Source organism: Rhamphochromis sp. 'chilingali' (genome assembly GCF_963969265.1).
Source record: "Rhamphochromis sp. 'chilingali' genome assembly, chromosome: 15".
NCBI classification, from domain to species: Eukaryota; Metazoa; Chordata; class Actinopteri; order Cichliformes; family Cichlidae; genus Rhamphochromis; species Rhamphochromis sp. 'chilingali'.
The window spans coordinates 25,271,327-25,292,653 of NC_137942.1; the positions used below are offsets into that span (position 1 = coordinate 25,271,327).

The following is a 21,327-nucleotide window of genomic DNA, read 5'->3' on the forward strand; positions in this document are numbered from 1 at the left end:
TATAATTAGTTTTTTATAGAATAACGCTAACGCAATGTTACTCGGTTGTTAAAAAAATAAAATACACTATAAATACACCCATTTTTTACATGCCAGAATAACTTACTATTGGTAATTTGGAGTTTGATCATTGGGTTTTACTTTCTAGAATATATTACATTGGTTTTTTTTTTTAAATCTCTAAAATGTAAAATTGATAATTAATTAGTAGCTTTTAAGGCTCTATAATAATTTTGGAAAAAAACCCCAGATCTTATTTCCTAATATGTATTTATACTCGTGGAGTGCTTTAAACCTCTATATTGACGAATTCAAATAAAATAAAATAAACTGAATTGACTTTCGGTTTCAGGGTGGATTTCCTTCCTTACGTTGATCACGTGACCGGGCGGCAAGCAGCTGAGTAAACATGGCGTCCGTGTCCGACTGTGGGAATTCAGTGCAGCGCTTCAAGCTGTAAGCGGCGTTTCTGCGGCCCCGGTGTTTGAGCCACGGACTCAGAAATTACCGTGATACAGGGCAGACGTGAAGACTTGAAGAGGAGGAAAGAACAAGCTCTCCGCTAAAGCAGCTTTATCCTTTTTTCTCCTTCTTGCACAGCAGGGATGGCCTGATGCCTCCTAGCACGCTGTGATTGGCGCTGGATAATTGCTTTTGTTAACACAGACGCTGATTTGTGTTTCTGTGAGTCAGCTGCTTTCTTTCTTTCTTTCTTTTTTAAAATAAGCGATCCTCTTCTGTGGACTAAACTATGCAGGGGCACAGATGCCTTTAGGGACACCTGTGTCCCCCCGCTTTATGACTTATATAAAACAGATTGATTTTCTTGGACCCCTTTCAAGTCGCTTAATCAGCATCACCTGGCGAGGTGCTTTATGGACTGTGTGAGTGCAGGATGACCAATTTAACTGTTTTTTAAGGCTATTAGTGGAACTGCACTCGTGTCTCGTGTTTCTCATGTCTTGCTTAGAAACACCACTATGATAGGCTCCCCGGATGTGGTGGCTTTCGCTAAAGAGGACGAGTATGGGCAGACCAGTCCTGATCCCTGGCCTCTCCCAGAGGAGTTCTCTGTCCCCCTCTATCCTCTGGCTGACTCCAACCCCTGGGCCAAAACCTCCTATGCCAAGTTCACCAAAGACTTCATCCTCATCTCAGAGTTCTCTGAACAGGTGGGCCCACAGCCTCTCCTTACTATCCCAGATGATCCCAAAGTCTGTGGCACTTTCGACCTCAACTACTTCTCCCTGCGCATCATGTCAGTGGACTACCAGGCCTCCTTCGTGGGGCATCCGCCTGGCACTGGCTACCCAAGGCTCAGCTTTGTGGAGGACTCCAGGGTGGTGTTGGGCGACTCGAAAGAGGGGGCATTTGCCTACGTGCATCACCTTACCCTTTATGACCTTGAGGCGAGAGGCTTCGTGCGGCCCTTCTGCATGGCCTACGTTGCAGCAGATGAAAAGAAGATCATGCTGCAGTTTCAGGAGCTTTCTCTTCGCTTCTCGCAGGCTTCAGAGTGCCTGAAGGCCGGGAACAGGAGGGCATTTGCCAAGGAACTCCAGAGGAAGCTCCGAGACCTTGAGTAAGAATGCCAGCGCAACCTTAACTGTTCTCCTACATACAGTTTAAAAAGACTTCATCCAAATGAGAAGTTTACATCAGATAGTTGTATTCAGATTCTCAGTGAGCAGGATTTCTTGGCAGCTTGATCTACTGATGTGTGCTAGAATGATGCTTCTGTGTTTCTGTGGGCTAGAAGGATCAGGGATGGGTGTCATTGTAGAGTACTGACACTCTATAACACAAACAGGTGCTCTAAATGGAAGGTAGGGGATTCTCAACCCTTAAAGGAAAAACCATGTGTGTTTAGACATTTAGCCAGCAGAAAATAAGTGATGAGAGATTAGTTTGATTTGATATAATTTGATTAACTAGTTTGATTTGAACTGTGAGGCTGAGCTTTGGCACAGCTGTTATTTGAATAAAATGTTAACATGATGGCATTAAAAATATGAGTAATCTGATATTTAATTGATACTATGTTGATAGGTTTCAAAATATTTTTAAACTGCTATAATGCTAAATGAAATGTGAGAGGATTATCCTGTCCTCCGGCGACAATGTGCCCTCACCAGACACTTTATTAGGCACATCTTTGAAGCACCGTGTTGGCCCCCCTTTTACCTTCAGAACAGCTTTAAATCTTCATGGTTTAGATTCAGCAAGATGCTAGAAGCTTTTCTCAGATTTTGATCCATATTGACATGAGAGCATCACACAGTTACTGCAGATTTGTCGCATGGACATCTGTGATGTGAATCTCCTGTTCCACAGGAGAGCTTCCACTGAGATCTGGTGACTGTGGCAGCCGTATGAGTACAGTGAACTAATTGTCATGTTCAAGAAACCAGTTTGAGATGATTAATGTTTTTTGAAATGATGTGTTATTCTGTTGAAAGCAGCCATCAGATGATCACTGTAGTCATAAAGGGATGGACATGGTAAGCAACAACACTCAGGTGGACTGTGACGTAACAAGAAACTGTAGCCTCAGTTTTTTGTTCTTAGCTGACAGGACCCAGTGTGGTCTTCAGCTGCTGTACATGTTGTGTGTTCAGTGACTTTCCTCTGCATAACTTGGCTGTAACAAGCAGTTATTTGAGTAGCTGTAACCTTCCTGCCATCTGGAAATTCCCCTTTGGTGTCAAGAAGACATTTTCTCCCAGAGAACTGTCGCTCACTGGACATTTTCTGTTTTTCAAACCAGTCTCTGTAAACCCAAGAGATGTTTGTGTGGCACAGTCAGTAGTAATAGCAGTCGCTTCTGAAATATTTCAAACAATCCTTAAATGCTTTGAGTTGCTGCCACTTGATTGACTGATTAGATATTTGAACAGCTATATCTCGTAAAGTGGCCTGTGATTGTATTTCTGTACAGAATTTAATCCATTTTGTAGCTGTCAAAAAATCCATTTGACCATTGATTAATGTATTGGTAAAATCAGTTAGCAGATCAATACAGATATCATTGGAGCCACAATAATAGCATTGCTAGAAATAAAATGATCCCCACTCTGCTCCAAGATGTGGGTCTCAGCTGCAGGTATCCAGTGTTTCCTGTGCTGGGTTAGTCTTATCCTGTTGTGTCAGGTAATATTTATATCCCTGTGTGAAAAACAGGTCGATCACTATCTCTGTTGTGCTCTCCTCAGGTACACTCACTCTGTGCTGCAGCGGGAGGAGGGCCTGCAGAGAGAGGCGGGGCCTCAGAGCATGTACTCTGCTCATGCTGTGGAAAAGGCCAACGAACTGGCCAACGTGGAAAAGAGCATTTTTGAACACAGGGACTTGCTGAAGCAGATCAGCTCCTACCACCGCCGTCCACGACGGGATCCTCACGCTGTCACCTGCCAAAAGTGTGTGGACGAGTGCTTGAGTGAGTGCGAAGAGCTGCTGAACAAATACGCCAAGATTGCCTACCCTTGTGGTTACAGTGAGAAAGCGGGGAAAGGAGAGGATGGACAGGGTCATCCTCGTGGACAAGGTGAAGATGATGATGATGATGAGGAGGAGGGTGTTAAACGCAAGCTCTCCTACACGCCACAGCTGATCAAAGCTAAATCTGCCAAATGTTTTGACAAGCGCCTGAAGACCCTGCAGGAGCTGTGTGACAAGACTTTCTATGAGGCCACTGTGGCGCTCCTGAAGGAGACAGAAAGAAGTTTCCGGGGTGACCTGTGTTACCTCTACACACGCCGCCTGGACAAGGCACTGCAGAGAAAACAGAGAGTCACTGCCTTTTTGTTTGAGGAGGACCTCAGTGATGATGACGAGGATGAACTGGGAACACTAAGACCATTCTGTGCTGTGAACCATGCTGTAGATAATTATGTACTCTTAAATCCGCCTCCTATTGTTCTGACACCAGAACCTCATGAGCTGGATGCGCTGGAACGTCCGGAGCATCTAGACCCGGCTTCTGAGACCAGTGTTACTCAGGAGAGTGAGCTCGGACTTGGGGAGAGTCATCTGGAGTCCTCTCCTTCAGACCAGACTCTTGAAACCCAGGAGAGCTCAGAGGAGACCAAAGGAAGCTTCAGCAGTGATAAGAGTGGAGTGGGTCTAGCAGAGATGCAGCAGGGTCTGGTTAGTATGAAGTCAGAAGCGCCTGATCCTGATCCTGACTCTGACTTGACCCCTGACCCAAACCATAACCTGGAGAGAGAGAGCAGCAGTGAAGAGATGGAGACAACTGCAGGGGAGGATGAAGGTGAGAATGGTGGACACCAGACACCCGTGTCTTTGTTGGAAGTGGTGTCTGAGCTTGAGGCCAACCGGGAGGAGGAGTGTGAAGGAGTAAGTGGGTCTGAGTTGCTGGCTCCGATAGACACAGCATGCTGTATGGCCCAGGAGGGTTTCCTCTATGAGGCTTCTGCCCCAGAGGCGGTGCCTCGTCTCTGCCAAAACTCCCATCTGCAGCCCTCTCAAACTCTTGTGGTCAACCAGGAACCCCAGGCCCTCCTTCCACTCCAGGATGACTACACTGTCGGCTCTCCGTGCTCGGAGAGCCCTGTGACTGGGTTGGAGCTGCCTAGCGGCCTCCTTGGAGATGCAGTTTCCCGTACTTCGGCGGAGGATGGGTCAGACTGCACCATGAGTGCCTCCACGGGGTCCGATCAGACCGCGTCACCTCTCGGCTATGGGGCAGTGGTGACCTTGCGTCAGAGGAAGAAGGCTGGCCAAGGAGCCTTGAGGTTTGTGCGTCAGTACCCCTTTGCCATCCAAGCCCTGTGGTGCCTGCTGAGTGGCAGAACCCTGGTGGTGCTCGGAGCAGACGAGGGGAGAGTCCGCCGGTTGGTGGCGGCTCTGGCTCTCTTCGTACCGGCTCCGGGGAAGTGTGGAGAGAGGGTTCAAGCTTGGTTGTCCTGTCCCTTCACCCTGACTGACCTGCAGAGGTGGAAACTCATTGGATTACAGAGGTATGAATGGAGTCAAACTCTGATGCACTTCGGTATTATAGGTAGTTAATCACAGACATTCATACTTTCTAAGCTCAGGTAGGGTAGTACTAGGAAAATCAAACCAATGAGTGAGGATGCTTTTAACAAAGATTAAATAAAGCATAAAGTTTGCTTTTCACAGAACCTTAGCAAGTCTCCATCAATGTGAAGTTTGAAGTGACTGTTTATTCTACATTTTCTTGTTTGTGTTGCGCCGTACGCTACTCTTACTCATCCCCCGTGACTCACACTTTGATGACTCACACAGCCAAGCATACACGCAATACAACCTTGAGCACATCTGTCCCTGAACTTCTTTTTCTACTCATCTTTCTGGTGACAGCGTGGGCTGCGAATCCCCCAAAGTCATTCACACAAGATGGGGATCCAAGGCGACTGAGTGTATTTGTTACACTCATCCAGTTGATACATACACAACAAGTATAACATTCAGAATTGTGCAATGCTAAAGCTGTGCAGCAGGTAATGTAACACTACAGTGAAATCATTCATAAGTAGATAAAGTATCAGAATTGGTACATAAACTCTTTTATTATTAAAAGACTTGCCTTTTTAAATGATCTTAGTGTGAAATCACAAATCATTAATCTTCCATTTAGAAGTCAACTTTAAAAGTCTAAAGACTCAGAAAAATTACAGTCTATTTAATTCAACTCTCTATCACCAAATCACAACAGTCACTTCAAGGTGCTTTATATTGTAAGGTAAAGATCCTACAATAATACAAAGAAAACTCCAACATTAGGAAATCATCTGTGAGAAAGCACATGGCAACAGTGGGAAGGAAAAACTGCCTTTTACCAGGAAGAAACTTCCAACAGAACCAAGCTCAGGGAGGGGGAGCTATCTGCCAAGAGTAGTTATGAGTAAGGGGAGGGAGACAGGACAAAAACACATTGTTGAAGAAAGCCAGAGATTATTTTTTTCAGTAAAAGGACTACATGTTACAATCCCTGACAATGCAGATTACATGCAGAGTGTTGTGTAAACACATATTGAGTGAAGAAGAAACGCCCAGTGCACCATGGGAATCCACCAGCAACTTGAGGCTGTTGCAGTGTGACAAAAATAAGGGTGGATTGAGGTGACCTGATCCAGCCCTAACTATGTGCTTTATCAAAAAGGACAGTTTTAAACCTAATCTTTAAAGTAGAAGAGGTGTCTGTCTCTTAAATCCAAAGTGGGAGCTGGTTCCACAGAAGAGGGGCCTGGGAGCTGAAGGCTCTGCCTCCCATTCTACTTTTAAATATCCTACTTTTCTTTTTTTTAATATGCAGATTGAAGGATATATATTCTGGTCAGAAAAAGACTCAAAGATTCCTCACTGTGTTACTTTACAATGAAGTAAACAAGAAAAGGGGAGAACATTAACTAATCTCAAACACCTGGTAGCATAGTTAGATTAGTTACACAAGTTACTGTATATAACAAACAGCTGGGCAGTGCAGTGGTGTATCAGTCAGCTTGAACCTGTCCAAAGACCAATATGAAGTGGCTGTTTATATGACCGTAAACGGCTATCCATCTTCCTGTGTTAGCCTGTTTTTAAAAATAAATATATATTAAAAAAAAAAGCCAAATCAAAAACGTAGGTAAACAGCTGAATGCATGAAATTAAATGAGTCACGTGCAAATAAATTGTAAGTGGATGAGAGTTAAATATCCAAACCCAGTTGCTACCCAGTTGATGGTGCTATCAAAGGGATAAAAAATTAATTCCTTGATCTCCCCAGCTCTGTGCAACTGTAGCTGTCCTTGGACTGTTAAAGTAACATTTAGGTTTTCTTGCTCTGAAGACAGTTTGTAGTCTTGCTTATAGCTAGCAGTATATAAAAAAACAAAAGTAAAACCTTCAAAATGTATCTAGTGATTGAAATTCTGACATAAAACAGCAGTTTTCCAAAACTGTAATACAGGCCAAATTGGAAAATTGTGTAACTGAAAATTCAAATGGCTAATGGGATTGTTTTTTAATTAATGGCTCCACAGAGCCCTTAATTTGGTGCTTTTACCCACTTTTAAAATATTGTTTCAGTTATCTGCTGCACTGTACATCAGATGTGATTTTTGTGTCCCATCAGATTGTTCTCATTAGTCTAATTGTTTTTCCAAATACAGCCCTTTGCATACTGGGTTTAACTATTACATGCACATGCTACAGTATAGTTTGGCCTGTGATTATATTCTGTTAGGTGGTTGCTAGGCAAAATAGAGATATCATAATGTATCATGCATACGTTTTTGTTTTTTTTAGAGATTAGGTGTTATTGGCATAAAATTAAAAATGACCTTGTCCTTTACCAGGTGTTATAGGTGCATAAACCCTACACAGGTAATTTTTGCCAGTTGCTAGGCAATGTGATGATGCCAAAAATAAGGGAGGATGCAATGAGATGAATTTTCAGGAGCCTGAAATGTTCCAAGTGTGGTTGCTGTCTGAACTCCTGATAGTTCCTTTTATCATGAGACTCATGAGTAGCATTCAGAATTGCCTTAGTTGTTTTTGAGTAACAGGAGAGAGGGAGAACTAACAGGGATCGCTGTCTCGCTCTCTTCCCCACAGGGTCGCATCCCCGCTGGGCTCTAGCATGCTTTACTCGCTCTCCCGCTACAGCCGCTACATCTCCATCCTGGACGCTGACCAGACGACCTTGCGCTGCCCGCCGTATCGTGGCCAGCTGCTCACTAACATCGCTGACCACCGCACCTACATCCGCCGGGGCTCCACCTACTTCCTCCACTTACAGAGTACGCTCTGTCACCTAGCGGCCAAGGCCTTCTTGTTCACTTTCACCCATCACCTCCACCTGCCAGTCAGCGCCACCGAGGGGCCCGAGGTCGTGGAGAGCCGCCGCCGGTGCTTCCTGCAGGAGCAGCTGGGGCTTGGCGAGGAGGACAGCCAGATACTGCTCTACCTCAGTCAGCTCATCACTCAGCAGTACCTACAGCCCAATGGCAGTAGTGCAGCAGCACCGTCTTTTAGTTTTAACTACACCACCAGCATTTTATATAAGATCTAATACTACACAGGGAGGAGGATTGTTACATTTTTGCAGAATTCATCTGTGATATTTCACTTTTTAATGGACCAAATGTGATCTTAATAAGGTCTAAGGTCAGTTTAGTTTCAGGACAAAACTCACTGCACTTGTTATTGTTTTATCCGTGCTCCATCTCCCCGTCTCTCTCTGCCTTGCTGTCTTTTTTCCTTCAGAGCAGAGAGAAGGATACAGAGTGAGTTGTGACTGTGTGAGTGGATCACTTGAGTGTATTCGATCTGGAGCATATTGATGCAGCCACCGAGCAGAGCCACCGAGCCACCGAGCAGTGTGTGTGTGTGCGCACGCACACACACACACACACACACCCACCCACCCACCTGTTAAATGTTACAGAACTCAATCTGACGCCACTGCTCGTGTGTGCTCAGCCGGCAGCTTGCAAGCAGGTTCGGTCTCAGCTAAGTGTCACCTACCAGTCACGGAGCAGTTTGTCAGCTTTGACTTCATTCGCGCTATATGTAAACATGTTTTTCAGGCTTATGGGAACAACCTCACATATGCTGACACTTTGTGCCCATCGAGGACAGACGTCTGCTTACGACACCTAATTAGCACCGCGGAGGCTTATTACAGCAGGTTTTCGTGACATTCCTATCTATTTGAAAATCACCGCAGAACTTTCAAAGGTCAAAAGACTTTAATTTTCTTCGTTTTGCACATCCACACTTATTTTTCATCCTCTCTTTGTTATGAATTAATTTTAAAGCACATTCCTGCACAGATGAATGTCCTGCTACCGTCTGAATTTGACCGAGTTAGACTTAACCCGTGAGAGCACTAAGGGCTGCTGGGTTGCTCATGCATGAAGAAGTTAGAAGAACTTGGATTCATTCAGCTCCATGTGATAAGTTGCATGTATTGTAATTGCACACGAATTTAACCATGTATAGAGCCAGCAGCTGCCGAAACCTGTTGGTATTCACTCCTGCTGAGCATTTTCACTATTATTATTCCTCACACAGTCAGGAAGATTTTATAGCCTCTTAACCTAAATGTATTCGATTTCACTGTTGTCTTAAACTTGTGTGAGGCTGTCGTGGTGTTGGGGTGTTCGCTGTACTGATAATCTTTTCGGTTTCGTCGTGTTTAGATGAAGTGACTTTGACCAGACGCTGAACAGTTTTGAGGACGCTTTTTGTTTTGTATAGTTTTTATTATGAGAGGAAATTCTTTCTCATGCCATCTGGGGTTTGATTTCAGACAGTTGCCTGTCCTTTATTTAACAAACCTTTGCTGGGGATGTGTTCTGAACAAATCTCTGTTGTGTATTTATTGTTATTTTTGATTCTGACCATTTGTCTGTGATTTGTGCACATTTGTGTTTGGACAATTGAAGAAGTAAGACATTTTAAAGTGGCTGTATTATTATTCTAATTTACAGAACCATGCTTTCATTGCTGAGCTCCAGTAGTGTAACTTCCCGTGATTCACACAGTAGTCGGTATTTATCTTACTTTATATTGGGCACCTTAGTTCATCCAGTGTGTGAAACAAGCTGTCCCTTTTAGCCACCTTCCTGCTGATTGGCTGCTCTTCACCTGACTTTTACTACAGAATCTGGTGCAGGTGACTGGCGCCATCTCCATGTACCCGTTTATAAAGTTCTGAAAACAAACTGTAAGCCTATTAAAATGCACAGTTTCACGACTTCCCAATTCGATCCAGAAGAAGAAGATAGTGAGTTTAAGGTTTTACAGACAAGTTTACGCTGTCTGCTTATTGTGGGACAGAACACTGGATATTTATTTCAGCGTTTGCACAAAGTATATCCTCTTTAATAGTTGTATAGATGAGGAAAGTGGCTGAAATTGACACTAAAGTGGAAAACTAAAGAAATACCAAAGGTATGTGGCCACTAAAGTGTTCTGACAGTACAGTATAACTGCTATTACTTCTAATCAAAGCTCGCAAGCTTTAGCATAACTGCAAGAGCAGCTTAGCTAAATGTAAATGTGCCCTTCATTGTAATTACTAACTTACAGGTCACTTATAGCCTGGGGTTCGGACTCCTCAACCTTTAAGCATAATAGGTCCACTTTAATTATTGAAGTTATATTGGCCAGTAATGAAGAAGCGTCCTCGACAGTGTCTTTAAATTTTATTGTTCCTAGTTCTGTGGCGTCAGTGATTGGAGCTGTCATGGTAACTGTACTTGTGAATGCATGGTTTTAATGTGAAAGGTCAAACAGCATAGGATCAAGTCTGCTGTCTTCTAACTACAATCAAGGCTTTTAAAACAATTGACAGCAATCTGAAAATTTTAAAATTCCATTCAGTGTATTATTTCCGTTTAGTGCAGTTCGGGCTTAGTGATTATCATTCTTTTGCTGCATGTGATGTCTGTTTAAAGCGCTTGAAAGCTACTTTTTGTTTCTGCTCAAATGTTACAGCATTTGTTTTTTGTTTTTTAGTAGCTAATGTCTCCCTAATGCAAAAAGCTGAATGTAATCTGAAAAAGCCATACCACAGTGTGCTTAACATGTTGTCACTCAGTGTCCTTACGTTGCCATATCATGTCTACCTTTCATCATGAGGGGGTGCTGAGCTGTCTTCCGCTCCGTACGGTGGTGTGTTTGCCAGTGACCTGAATAAAGCACGTTGTGAATGTCTTGATGTTTTTAATGCCATGTTGATGATATTCATTTATTAAATTATTTTTTTGCCTGATTAAGCACTTGTAATTGTGTTGATAATGCTGAACCTTACTGTGAGAAACTGCAAAGACAGACCAGCACAACCTGCAGTACAAATCACCCTTAAGCAGGACAGAGACCAGCAGATTTGTGTCTGCGTGAGTGGCTTTAGTGATGGCAGAGGTGTCAGTGTTTGAGGTGTCATGAATAATAAATGTTCAGCTGTGAATACATCTAATTGCAATGCTGGAGCAGCAGAAGGAAAAGTGGCTGAGGGTGGAGAAAGTGCCAGTAAATGAATAATGTGGGGAGAAAAAAGTCTGCACCAATACAGAAATGATTCCTCTTGATTTTATTTCCATGCTCTGCAGGAAGTGAACGTGTGGGCAGGTCAGTGTCTAACTTGTGATATTTGGTTCAGTCTTTAATGATCAAATGATTTTGTAAGGAACATGCCTTGATGTCTCTGGTGTTTGTTGTTTAGCATCTTGGTAAAATTCAAAGACGATAAACTGTCTTCATTATATCTTGCTTTTGAGAATATGTTTTTTGGAAGAAATATATAAATGTGTAGTACTGTGCAAAAGTATCAAGTCACTCCTCATTTCTCTATATTTAGCTAGGAAATGGAAATATAGGTGCATATACAGGGAGTGCAGAATTATTAGGCAAATGAGTATTTTGTCCACATCATCCTCTTCATGCATGTTGTCTTACTCCAAGCTGTATAGGCTCGAAAGCCTACTACCAATGAAGCATATTAGGTGATGTGCATCTCTGTAATGAGAAGGGGTGTGGTCTAATGACATCAACACCCTATATCAGGTGTGTATAATTATTAGGCAACTTCCTTTCCTTTGGCAAAATGGGTCAAAAGAAGGACTTGACAGGCTCAGAAAAGTCAAAAATAGTGAGATATCTTGCAGAGGGATGCAGCAGTCTCAAAATTGCAAAGCTTCTGAAGCGTGATCATCGAACAATCAAGCGTTTCATTCAAAATAGTCAACAGGGTCGCAAGAAGCGTGTGGAAAAACCAAGGCGCAAAATAACTGCCCATGAACTGAGAAAAGTCAAGCGTGCAGCTGCCAACATGCCACTTGCCACCAGTTTGGCCATATTTCAGAGCTGCAACATCACTGGAGTGCCCAAAAGCACAAGGTGTGCAATGCTCAGAGACATGGCCAAGGTAAGAAAGGCTGAAAGACGACCACCACTGAACAAGACACACAAGCTGAAACGTCAAGACTGGGCCAAGAAATATCTCAAGACTGGTTTTTCTAAGGTTTTATGGACTGATGAAATGAGAGTGAGTCTTGATGGGCCAGATGGATGGGCCCGTGGCTGGATTGGTAAAGGGCAGAGAGCTCCAGTCTGACTCAGACGCCAGCAAGGTGGAGGTGGAGTACTGGTTTGGGCTGGTATCATCAAAGATGAGCTTGTGGGGCCTTTTCGGGTTGAGGATGGAGTCAAGCTCAACTCCCAGTCCTACTGCCAGTTTCTGGAAGACACCTTCTTCAAGCAGTGGTACAGGAAGAAGTCTGCATCCTTCAAGAAAAACATGATTTTCATGCAGGACAATGCTCCATCACACGCGTCCAAGTACTCCACAGCGTGGCTGGCAAGAAAGGGTATAAAAGAAGAAAAACTAATGACATGGCCTCCTTGTTCACCTGATCTGAACCCCATTGAGAACCTGTGGTCCATCATCAAATGTCAGATTTACAAGGAGGGAAAACAGTGCACCTCTCTGAACAGTGTCTGGGAGGCTGTGGTTGCTGCTGCACGCAATGTTGACGGTGAACAGATCAAAACACTGACAGAATCCATGGATGGCAGGCTTTTGAGTGTCCTTGCAAAGAAAGGTGGCTATATTGGTCGCTGATTTGTTTTTGTTTTGTTTTTGAATGTTAGAAATGTATATTTGTGAATGTGGAGATGTTATATTGGTTTCACTGGTACAAATAAATAATTGAAATGGGTATATATTTGTTTTTTGTTAAGTTGCCTAATAATTATGCACAGTAATAGTCACCTGCACACACAGATATCCCCCTAAAATAGCTAAAACTAAAAACAAACTAAAAACTACTTCCAAAAACATTCAGCTTTGATATTAATGAGTTTTTTGGGTTCATTGAGAACATGGTTGTTGTTCAATAATAAAATTATTCCTCAAAAATACAACTTGCCTAATAATTCTGCACTCCCTGTGTGTGTGTGTGTGTGTGTGTGTGTGTGTGTATATATATACACTGAACAAAAATATAAACGCAACACCTTTGTTACTGCTCCCATTCCCCATGGGATGGACGTAGAGACCTAAAATTCATTCCAGATACACAATATAACCATCCCTCCCAAACAGTGGTCACAAATCAGTCCAAATGTGTGGTAGTGGGCACATCTGCTATATTGAGATAATCCATCCCACCTCACAGGTGTGCCACATCAGGATGCTGATCTGACATCATGAGTAGTGCACAGGTGTACCTCAGACTGCCCACAACAAAAGGCCACCCTGGAATGTGCAGTTTTGTCTCACAGCAAAATGCCACAGATGCCACAAGCAATGAGAGAGCGTGCAATTGGCATGCTGACAGCAGGAATGTCAACCAGATCTGTCGCCCGTGCATTGAATGTTCATTTCTCAACCATAAGTCGTCTCCACAGGCGTTTCAGAGAATATGGCAGCACATCCAACCGGCCTCACAACCGCAGACCTCGTGTAACCACACCAGCCCAGGACCTCCACATCCAGCAGGTTCACCTCCAAGATATGTATATATATATATATATATATATATATATATATATATATATATATATATATATATATACACACACACACATATACACACACACACACACACACATATATATATATATATATATATACACATATACATATATACATATATATGTATATATGTATATGTGTATATATATATATATATACACATATATAAGGAGTCCGCGCTCAAACCAGCGTTCCTCCCTGTCCAGGATGGAACGCTGGTTTGAGCGCGGAGTCAAGGAGGCCATTTACGTGAAAAGGGAAAGACCATCTCTGAATCGAGGAGGGGGCCTAAGGGTACATCTTTCGCCATCTTACAATGCTGTGATTGTAGCCATTCCCCAACTCTCTGTGAATGGTACTCACGGCCATTGATCAGTGGTTGTTGATCAGTGGTCATGAGAATTTGCATAATTATGATTAAGGAACTGACCTCCGAGCCCATTGTCCCTTCAGTGGGCTGGTTTCAGTCATTATGCAAATGTACTGTTTATAAGATTTGGGGAAACCTGCAGTCAGCTGAGACTGAAGAAGTCACTTGGATGAGTGATGAAACGTTTCTCCCACAAAACGCTACGTCCAGATGAACAGAATCAACTTTTGGAGATTTACTTTCCTGGATGATTGAGCATGCATCAAGATGTAACACTAATATTTTTTTTTAAATGTACACTAGTATGATAAGACAGTTACCATGGACTGACATGAGTTAAACTTAAACATGAATTATTATTGTTATTATTAATAACAATAATTTACATAAACCTATTAAATCTTTGTTGTAATGAAAATCAATCAATCAATAATAATTGTCGATAGAACGAAAGTCAAAATGGAATTTCTTTACAGATTTGTCGTCAGCTCTTAAGGATTTAATTATTACATGATTTATGACTCATCACATTTTTGGTTATGATTTATGATGTATGTATAATAATTTATTATAAAAACCTGTATTGGATTAAGTAGCAGAATGTAACTTTTGCTAACAAATTAACAATTTCAAAATTGCAGCGCAGACTTCTTATTCAGCTACTCAGCACCCTTACCGTAATCTCGGTAATAAAGTAGCAACCAAATTCAAGGTGACTTTGGTAATTGCCCTCAACAGACCAGGTTTTCTGACTTGACTTGACCCTTCTGGACTACACAGCCGGGGGTATGAAGTACCAGAACCTCCAAGCTTTTGGCCCTTTCTGGCATGTCGTGGCAGGCCGTGGTATGTTACACTAACGAGTCCATGGTTTGCGGTATTTTTTAGCAATTGCAGTGTTACATCCACTAGGTGGCACCAAAAACCTGCCGTAGCCGTTTAGAATTGCGACATGCCGTAAATCAGCTGTCGCAAAAACAAACAAACAAGAAACGTGGATACTACTTTCTAATCATTAATTAATGTTTTTATTGCTTTTATTATTATTTCAACGCATGTTAATTAGTGGGTAGGTGACCAGTGTCCGGTCATCATGTTCGTGCTGGTGGAAATGGTCGACACGGTGCGGATTCCGCCGTGGAATTTTCACCGGCAACTCAACGAGGCTGTTGCGGAGGAACTGAACAAGAAACTGGCCAACAAGGTGATGGAGACAATTCTAGCAGACTTAGGATCAATTTTCACCACACAAAACATAAGCTGTACTAACAGTTCATCCAGGGTCCTTTATAAATTCATCCTCTTATTTTTAAGCTATACGCGTGGGTGGCAAATGCAAGGAAAAACCCGACCTCTGCACTGAGTGGATTCAGTGGCTCTGTTATTCAGTACGATTTGGTTTCACTTTGCCCTTTAGCAGATAAAACTAGTGTAGGTCACTAAACAAAGGGCTTAGATAACTCGAACACCTGTGTGAGATCTTGGAAAGCACTCACCATTATCATCGTTATCACTAAAACATAAAATGAGGGCGTATGTTGTGGAAAGTGATCATCCCTCTAATAGAGTTCAAGAAAGGCTAATGTTTCCATGGCATCTGGTGACCCTAAACCTTGCTGAGACCCATCCAGGTTATCTGAACTACTCCTGTGGTCAGAGCCTGATCAAAAAAGCCTTTAGATACCCATTACTAGTCTCCTTCAACGGTACAAGCCTTTAAACACTGAAGTTCTTGATAGTTCACCTCATGAGTAGTACTTTGAGAAGAGATGCAATGTATTGAGGCATCTTCAGTAAGAGAAGACATGGCATTGCCACCTAGACTTGAGATACAACAATTTTAATAGGGAATTCCATTTACAAACATTTTTAGGATAAGACTGGTCTTTCTTTCGGAAACTGAGCCTCAGTGCTGTAAATAAACCTGCCATCATCAGTACTCTAACCCATAATGAGGAATGGAAATGATTCTGTGAGAAATGTAAATATTTACATGTCTTTAAAAAGTGCACACAGCTCTGAAAAATATTCTTTACTTTGTCTTTTTGGCTAAAAAAAAAGATACATTTAATATTATTCCTTAAAAATATGTTGCTACTGTATTTATATTAGGCATATAGCAGAGTCCTGATTTATAGACAAGAAAGCATTTATTAGCAAGCACATAATACCAGTATTTGGCAGCTAAAATACTGAACATATATTGTCCTTTTAGCAGAAGTTTGTGTGTTAAATTGTGTAGTGCTGTGCTTACATTAGGTGGTCTATAACGTGGGACTCTGCATCTGCTTGTACGACATCACAAAACTCGAGGACTCCTATATATTCCCAGGAGATGGAGCCTCTCACACCAAAGGTATGACGATCATCATCAAATAGCTGAGACAGCCTTGCTGTAGTTGAGTTAAAGTCATATACTGCTTGTAATACCTCAGACATCAAAGCAAAACTCACCTTTTTCTACTGTTAGTGCACAAACAAGGTAGATGGTGGTGAGTGGTACCTCCTCCTTACCTTCTCTGGTCTTTGTGTCAGTTCATTTCAGGTATGTTGTTTTTCACCCCTTCCTTGATGAGATCCTCATCGGCAAGATCAAGTACTGCAGTCAGGAGGGAGTTTACGGTAATTTTTGACATCTGCACAGCACCATTTTAACACATGTGTCTGCACGTTTATTCTCCACACCCTCAGAGGAAGGTTAGGGCGGCAACAAACAAGCATTCTCCTTGCTGACTGATATTAGCCTCGAAACCAACCATCAAAATCTCCCAGAGTTCAGGGTGACATCTTTAGAAGTTTTTTTTAACCAGTATTTAAGCTATTAACTGTGCAGTAATGCAGAGACTGTCTACAAATCAACATTTTGGAACCTTTTGCTTAAAAAATATAAATAACTTGTCAGTGTCTCCAGTGCCAGAAGGTGCCACCCTCATGTATGCTTTATTGGTACCCTCCAAATAACTTTCCATTATGGTTAAGACAGTATGGAAGGCACAGCAGGAACCTACAGAATGTCAAACACTGTATCAAAAGATCATAGAAACAGGAGAATACAAAATCAGTCCCACCGCATCATTCAAAATCATGGATGAGCTCATCTACCGTGTTGTCAAACTTACTGCACAAGACCCTGTTTCAAGTCTACATACCAAACAGCTTTCAGTTGCAGTTACTGGAGTGTTACCACCACGATCATGGGATTTTTTTTGGCTTTAAATATTGGAACAATTAGCACCGTGCGTTGTGAATTTTAGTAAATCAGTTTGGACGCTTGATTTAAATATTCTCCTCCCTGTTTTTGTGCCTTTAGAAAGAAGTTCATATGCAAGCGGGTCGGTCGCATCTTATGTGCAGTCTTCTCATTGCGCAGTCTTTGTAAATACTGTATATAAAAAAACATCATTATATATGATTTTTGATTCAAATATTTTCTACAAGGTATTTAAAGATGATCGTGAAGCTTTTCTTTAAAGTCTGCTTAAGAAACTTCCTGTGTCCCTACTTTCATCTGCAGCAGGCAATATAAAAGTACCTTTCTAAAGCACTTCTCTGCTTCACAGTGACCATGGGCTTCTTTGATGACATTCTCATCCCACCAGAGTCACTTCAGCAGCCTGCAAAATTGTATCCTGACATACGTTTCTGTGAATTACATAAAGTGCAGGTTTGTTTCCAAATCCCTGTTATTATAATCAAAATGATGTTTAGGTTATTTTCTTAGCTTAAGTGAAGCCTTCCTTAGTTGCCACTTCAGTGATGAAGCCGAGCAAGTTTGGCTTTGGGAGTATGAGACCGATGAGGGTGCCCATGACCTCTACATGGACCAAGGAGAGGAGATCCGTTTCAGGGTGACAGATGAAGTCTTTGTGGATACGTCACCAACAGGCCCGGCCACTGCCGCCTCTGATACGGCGGCACAACCGGGACAGTCAACGGCACCACCGAAAGAAGACGGCGGGGAGAAGAAAGAGGCACCATATACGCTGATTGTAAGAAAATACACTTTCTTATCGTCTTCATTAAACATCATAAAGCTGTGTTTTACTACCGCAATCAGTTTTAAATCAAAAGTCAGATGTGACTGAAGTGCAGTGAAATTGCAGACTTTCAGCTTTTAATTCAAAGCGTTTCACAAAAAAAAGAGACACTTTCATTAATGGAAATACAGAGAGTTTATAGCAAAGTGCAAACTGCTGGTTACACTCAAGGATAAGAAGGTAAGATTAGATCTCACCTGAAAACATCTAAAAGAGCAACAAGGAGAAATCAAGACGAACTTGACTGACAGATAGAGGAAAGTATGAAGGAGTGATAAGCCACATAATACCGCATTGCCTGTCAAACATGGAAGTGTTGCAGTGGAAATGTTATTGCATATATACATATAGACATACCTGTGTAACTGGTTTACTGGTGTTTATTGATGACGTTACCCATTTTTGAAGCAGCAGGATAAATTGTGAAGTGTAGAGCGCTGAACTCGCTGTTGAGATTCAGACAAATGCCGCAAAACTGGATAATGACCCGAATTAAACTGTAAATTTAACTCAAGAAACGGGAGGTTCTTCGGTGGCTGAGTCAGTCACCTGACACCCACAAATACAACACAAACAAGCAGCTACTGAATGAGGTAGAGCATCTCAAAGGAGGAGACGGAGCATTTGGCGATGACCACAGGTCTTTCAAGACTTCACAGTCACTGACTACAAAGTGTTTCCATCCAGTTTTTAAAAACTATCTCTATTTTTAAATGACAATTAACCAGTTGATCAGTTAATTCTGAGCCTTTGTACATGACGGACTTTGTATAAAAATGTCTGGAGTATTGGGATACATGTACCGGCGTTAAGTATTGAAAATACAAAATATGAGTAACTGTATTTTGTTACAGTTACCATTTCAAGAGGTGGTATTCAGAATAAAGTTACTTTGTTGAAAGCGATGGATTACACAGCGGTCTTTTCCTGTTTCATATGTTAGGCTGTGCGCTCTCTATTTTTGGTAATTCCACGCTGGTGGAAACCCCAAAAAACATGCATTAAGAGGCTCCAATGCCTGTGTCTCAATCTCGCGGCCCAGGTCACCTCTACATGCAGCCTGCATTATGACGTGAAGAAATATTTTTTAAAATTATTGTTCAAAAAATCTTTTAATATGAGGGCAACAGGCAGAGTGTTACAGGCATAGCCCTAACGAATGTAGCCTCATGGGCAGTGTAGCCCAGTTGTAAGTAAGCTATTAAGACTCGACTGTACACTGTGTTCGTGTTTTCCTCCGAAACAATAAGTTCTGTTGAAGCAGCCTTTCAATGCTTCTCTCTGTCTCTCGCTAGCAAAGTTGACCCAGACAAGAAAGTAAAGCTAGTTTTTGGTTACGAGCCCGACACGGAGCCCAACACATTAGCCAGAGGTCCCTTTACTACGGTTCGGAGCCGTGGACCTGTTTTATATATGCACGGAATAGTTTTCTATATGAGATCGCTGCAAAATTTGCAGCCTTACCTAATGTCCACCCTACTGTTACTCATTTTGGAATACATTTTAATAGTAACCTTCCCAACACTGGTAACACTTAATGCAATGCTTTCCTTTAACCCCTTGAATTAAAGCTCGCATTATGACTGATCGATATAAAATCCACTGCAGTGATGTTGAGAGGCAAAAACGACAAAAAAGTGCCCAACAAATTATGGCGCTAACTGTAACCGTGTGGTAATTAAGGCGTTGCCTTCATCTGTATGGCTGAAGGAGTCAACCAGGTTTTTCTTACCAAGCTGTCTCTAAATGGACACAAGAAAAGTTTTTTTTTAAACCATCCTTTTCATCGCTCTAGTGAAAGAAGTAATTACCACTGTGTGACTAAAGTGATCAAGACTTTTGCATCCCTCTGTGTTAGGCAGTGGGATGTGTTGTGTCAGTGTCACAAGCTAAGAAAAAAAAAACAAGAAGGCAATAGCAGTTTTGTTCTCTAGCTTTTCTGGGGGGACCACCTTTGGAGCTAGACCTCGTTTCTTATGGTCGTGCTGTTCGGTCTCATGAAAATGATGCTGGGAGCTCGGACATCTAGAGATAGCAAGATAAAACACTTGATTAAAGTAGATATTTCCTATGAACTCCTGACTCCTGTTTGCAGTGCAGTAGAAGACCATAAACTTTGCTATCTTTACCTAACCCGACTGATACAGGACATTTACATTAGTGTACAAAGAAGTAAGAGGAAGGTGCAGCACTGATGCGAGACAAATATCATTACATTCACGTCTAAAAATGGGTCACTATTAAAATGTTATGTGTGTGCATGTTAAAAAAATTTATCAAGCCCCAAATAGTTTTGTCTCTCTTTACTCATGCATACAAAATTAGGTACATGCTTATTTATAGATAACTTTTTAAATGCTGGATTGCAAAATAATGTCAAACTTGTGGCAGTGGAGCTTTTAGCTTTTTGGAAGCTTTTTTTCTGCTGTTTCTGTGTTGTGTTGTGTTCAGACCCGGAGATCATTTAGAAGCTTAATTGATGCTTAAAACTGGAGAAAATTGATGGAAAATTCATAACGAACAAGACCTGTAAGCAGAATAGATAATGTGAGTGGCATCTGTAAAATCTGAGTTCTTCCATAGTGACAAGTTGCTCTTTTCAGCTCTTCAGCTTTATGTGAAAGCATAGTAGCCAGCATTGATTTTCTTTGTGTCTACTACACCAAGAATTGAAGTATGATGTGACCGGTATGTATACGTTTTCCTGAAACAAGAGACCTACACAGCCTTGTGGATGTGCAGTGGCTTGAACTCTTCTAAAAGTCAAGGATCACACCCACCCTGACCTTTTCCACTTTTTGTTTCAGGGCACCATCTGTGAGCCAGGGCTCGGGCTGCTGTCATGGTGGAACAGCTAGCACTGAGTCTTTAACGCTAGCTGTTCAAACATCATAGCTGATCTGAGGCACGAGGGACCCTCGGCAAAGGTCGCTGAACCCCACTGTTTTGGTGCCTGTTTCCACCCATGTGGCATCCGTGTGATGGAGAACCAGTTCTTCCTTGGTGCCTTTTGAGCAGCAGTCCTTTCTGTGTCACATGCACAACGTGGGGTAATTTAAAAGGGACGAGACAGTTTGTATGGAAGCACTGACTTTATGCAAGAATATTATTTACCATTTAATGTAATTAAGTTGAAATCTTTCAGGCAGGGGGGAGAAATAAGTGTGACCCTACTGTATATATAAACTGCATCCAGCGGCAAAATCAAAAAGAATATGTCACCAGCATTGCATGTTGTAAAAGATGTTATTTTTATTTGACATACCTCCACCTCCAGGATCTGCTGCACACATCCTCAGTGTGTGCTAACCCCCCACCCCTTCCTGTTTTTTTCCCCCCACAATAAAAGTCGAAATGAGAGCTAGCTGCTCTGTGGATTTTTCATTCTGTGTGATTATAGAAAGTAT

At 42.0% G+C, this 21,327-nt stretch overlaps 2 protein-coding genes across 2 annotated transcripts; both read left to right on the plus strand.

Annotated features, from left to right (window-relative positions):
• Positions 1-391: 391 nt before the first annotated feature.
• smcr8a (Smith-Magenis syndrome chromosome region, candidate 8a) lies at positions 392-11,104 on the plus strand. The gene is made up of 3 exons (XM_080906267.1): positions 392-1,582; positions 3,213-4,979; positions 7,585-11,104. Exons 1-3 carry the CDS (start codon positions 981-983, stop codon positions 8,039-8,041), a joined length of 2,826 nt encoding a protein of 941 aa, XP_080762393.1. The 5' UTR covers positions 392-980; the 3' UTR covers positions 8,042-11,104.
• Positions 11,105-14,826: 3,722 nt separating this feature from the next.
• On the plus strand, positions 14,827-21,284 carry polr3h (polymerase (RNA) III (DNA directed) polypeptide H). Its single transcript, XM_080904530.1, has 6 exons — positions 14,827-15,087; positions 16,143-16,239; positions 16,419-16,505; positions 17,444-17,507; positions 17,638-17,872; positions 20,728-21,284. The coding sequence occupies exons 1-6, from the start codon at positions 14,977-14,979 to the stop codon at positions 20,776-20,778; spliced, it is 645 nt and encodes a 214-aa protein (XP_080760656.1). The 5' UTR covers positions 14,827-14,976; the 3' UTR covers positions 20,779-21,284.
• The last annotated feature ends 43 nt before the right edge of the window (positions 21,285-21,327 follow it).

What these genes read in the sequence shown, in the direction of transcription:
- smcr8a (XM_080906267.1), top strand. Translation starts at nt 981, where the DNA reads ATGATAGGCTCCCCGGATGTGGTGGCTTTCGCTAAAGAGGACGAGTAT. An exon ending in AGGAAGCTCCGAGACCTTGA is followed by an intron (nt 1,583 to 3,212) that starts GTAAGAATGCCA and finishes TGCTCTCCTCAG; the next exon opens with GTACACTCACTCTGTGCTGC. An exon ending in AAACTCATTGGATTACAGAG is followed by an intron (nt 4,980 to 7,584) that starts GTATGAATGGAG and finishes TCTTCCCCACAG; the next exon opens with GGTCGCATCCCCGCTGGGCT.
- polr3h (XM_080904530.1), top strand. Translation starts at nt 14,977, where the DNA reads ATGTTCGTGCTGGTGGAAATGGTCGACACGGTGCGGATTCCGCCGTGG. An exon ending in ACAAGAAACTGGCCAACAAG is followed by an intron (nt 15,088 to 16,142) that starts GTGATGGAGACA and finishes TGCTTACATTAG; the next exon opens with GTGGTCTATAACGTGGGACT. An exon ending in TGGAGCCTCTCACACCAAAG is followed by an intron (nt 16,240 to 16,418) that starts GTATGACGATCA and finishes TCTTTGTGTCAG; the next exon opens with TTCATTTCAGGTATGTTGTT.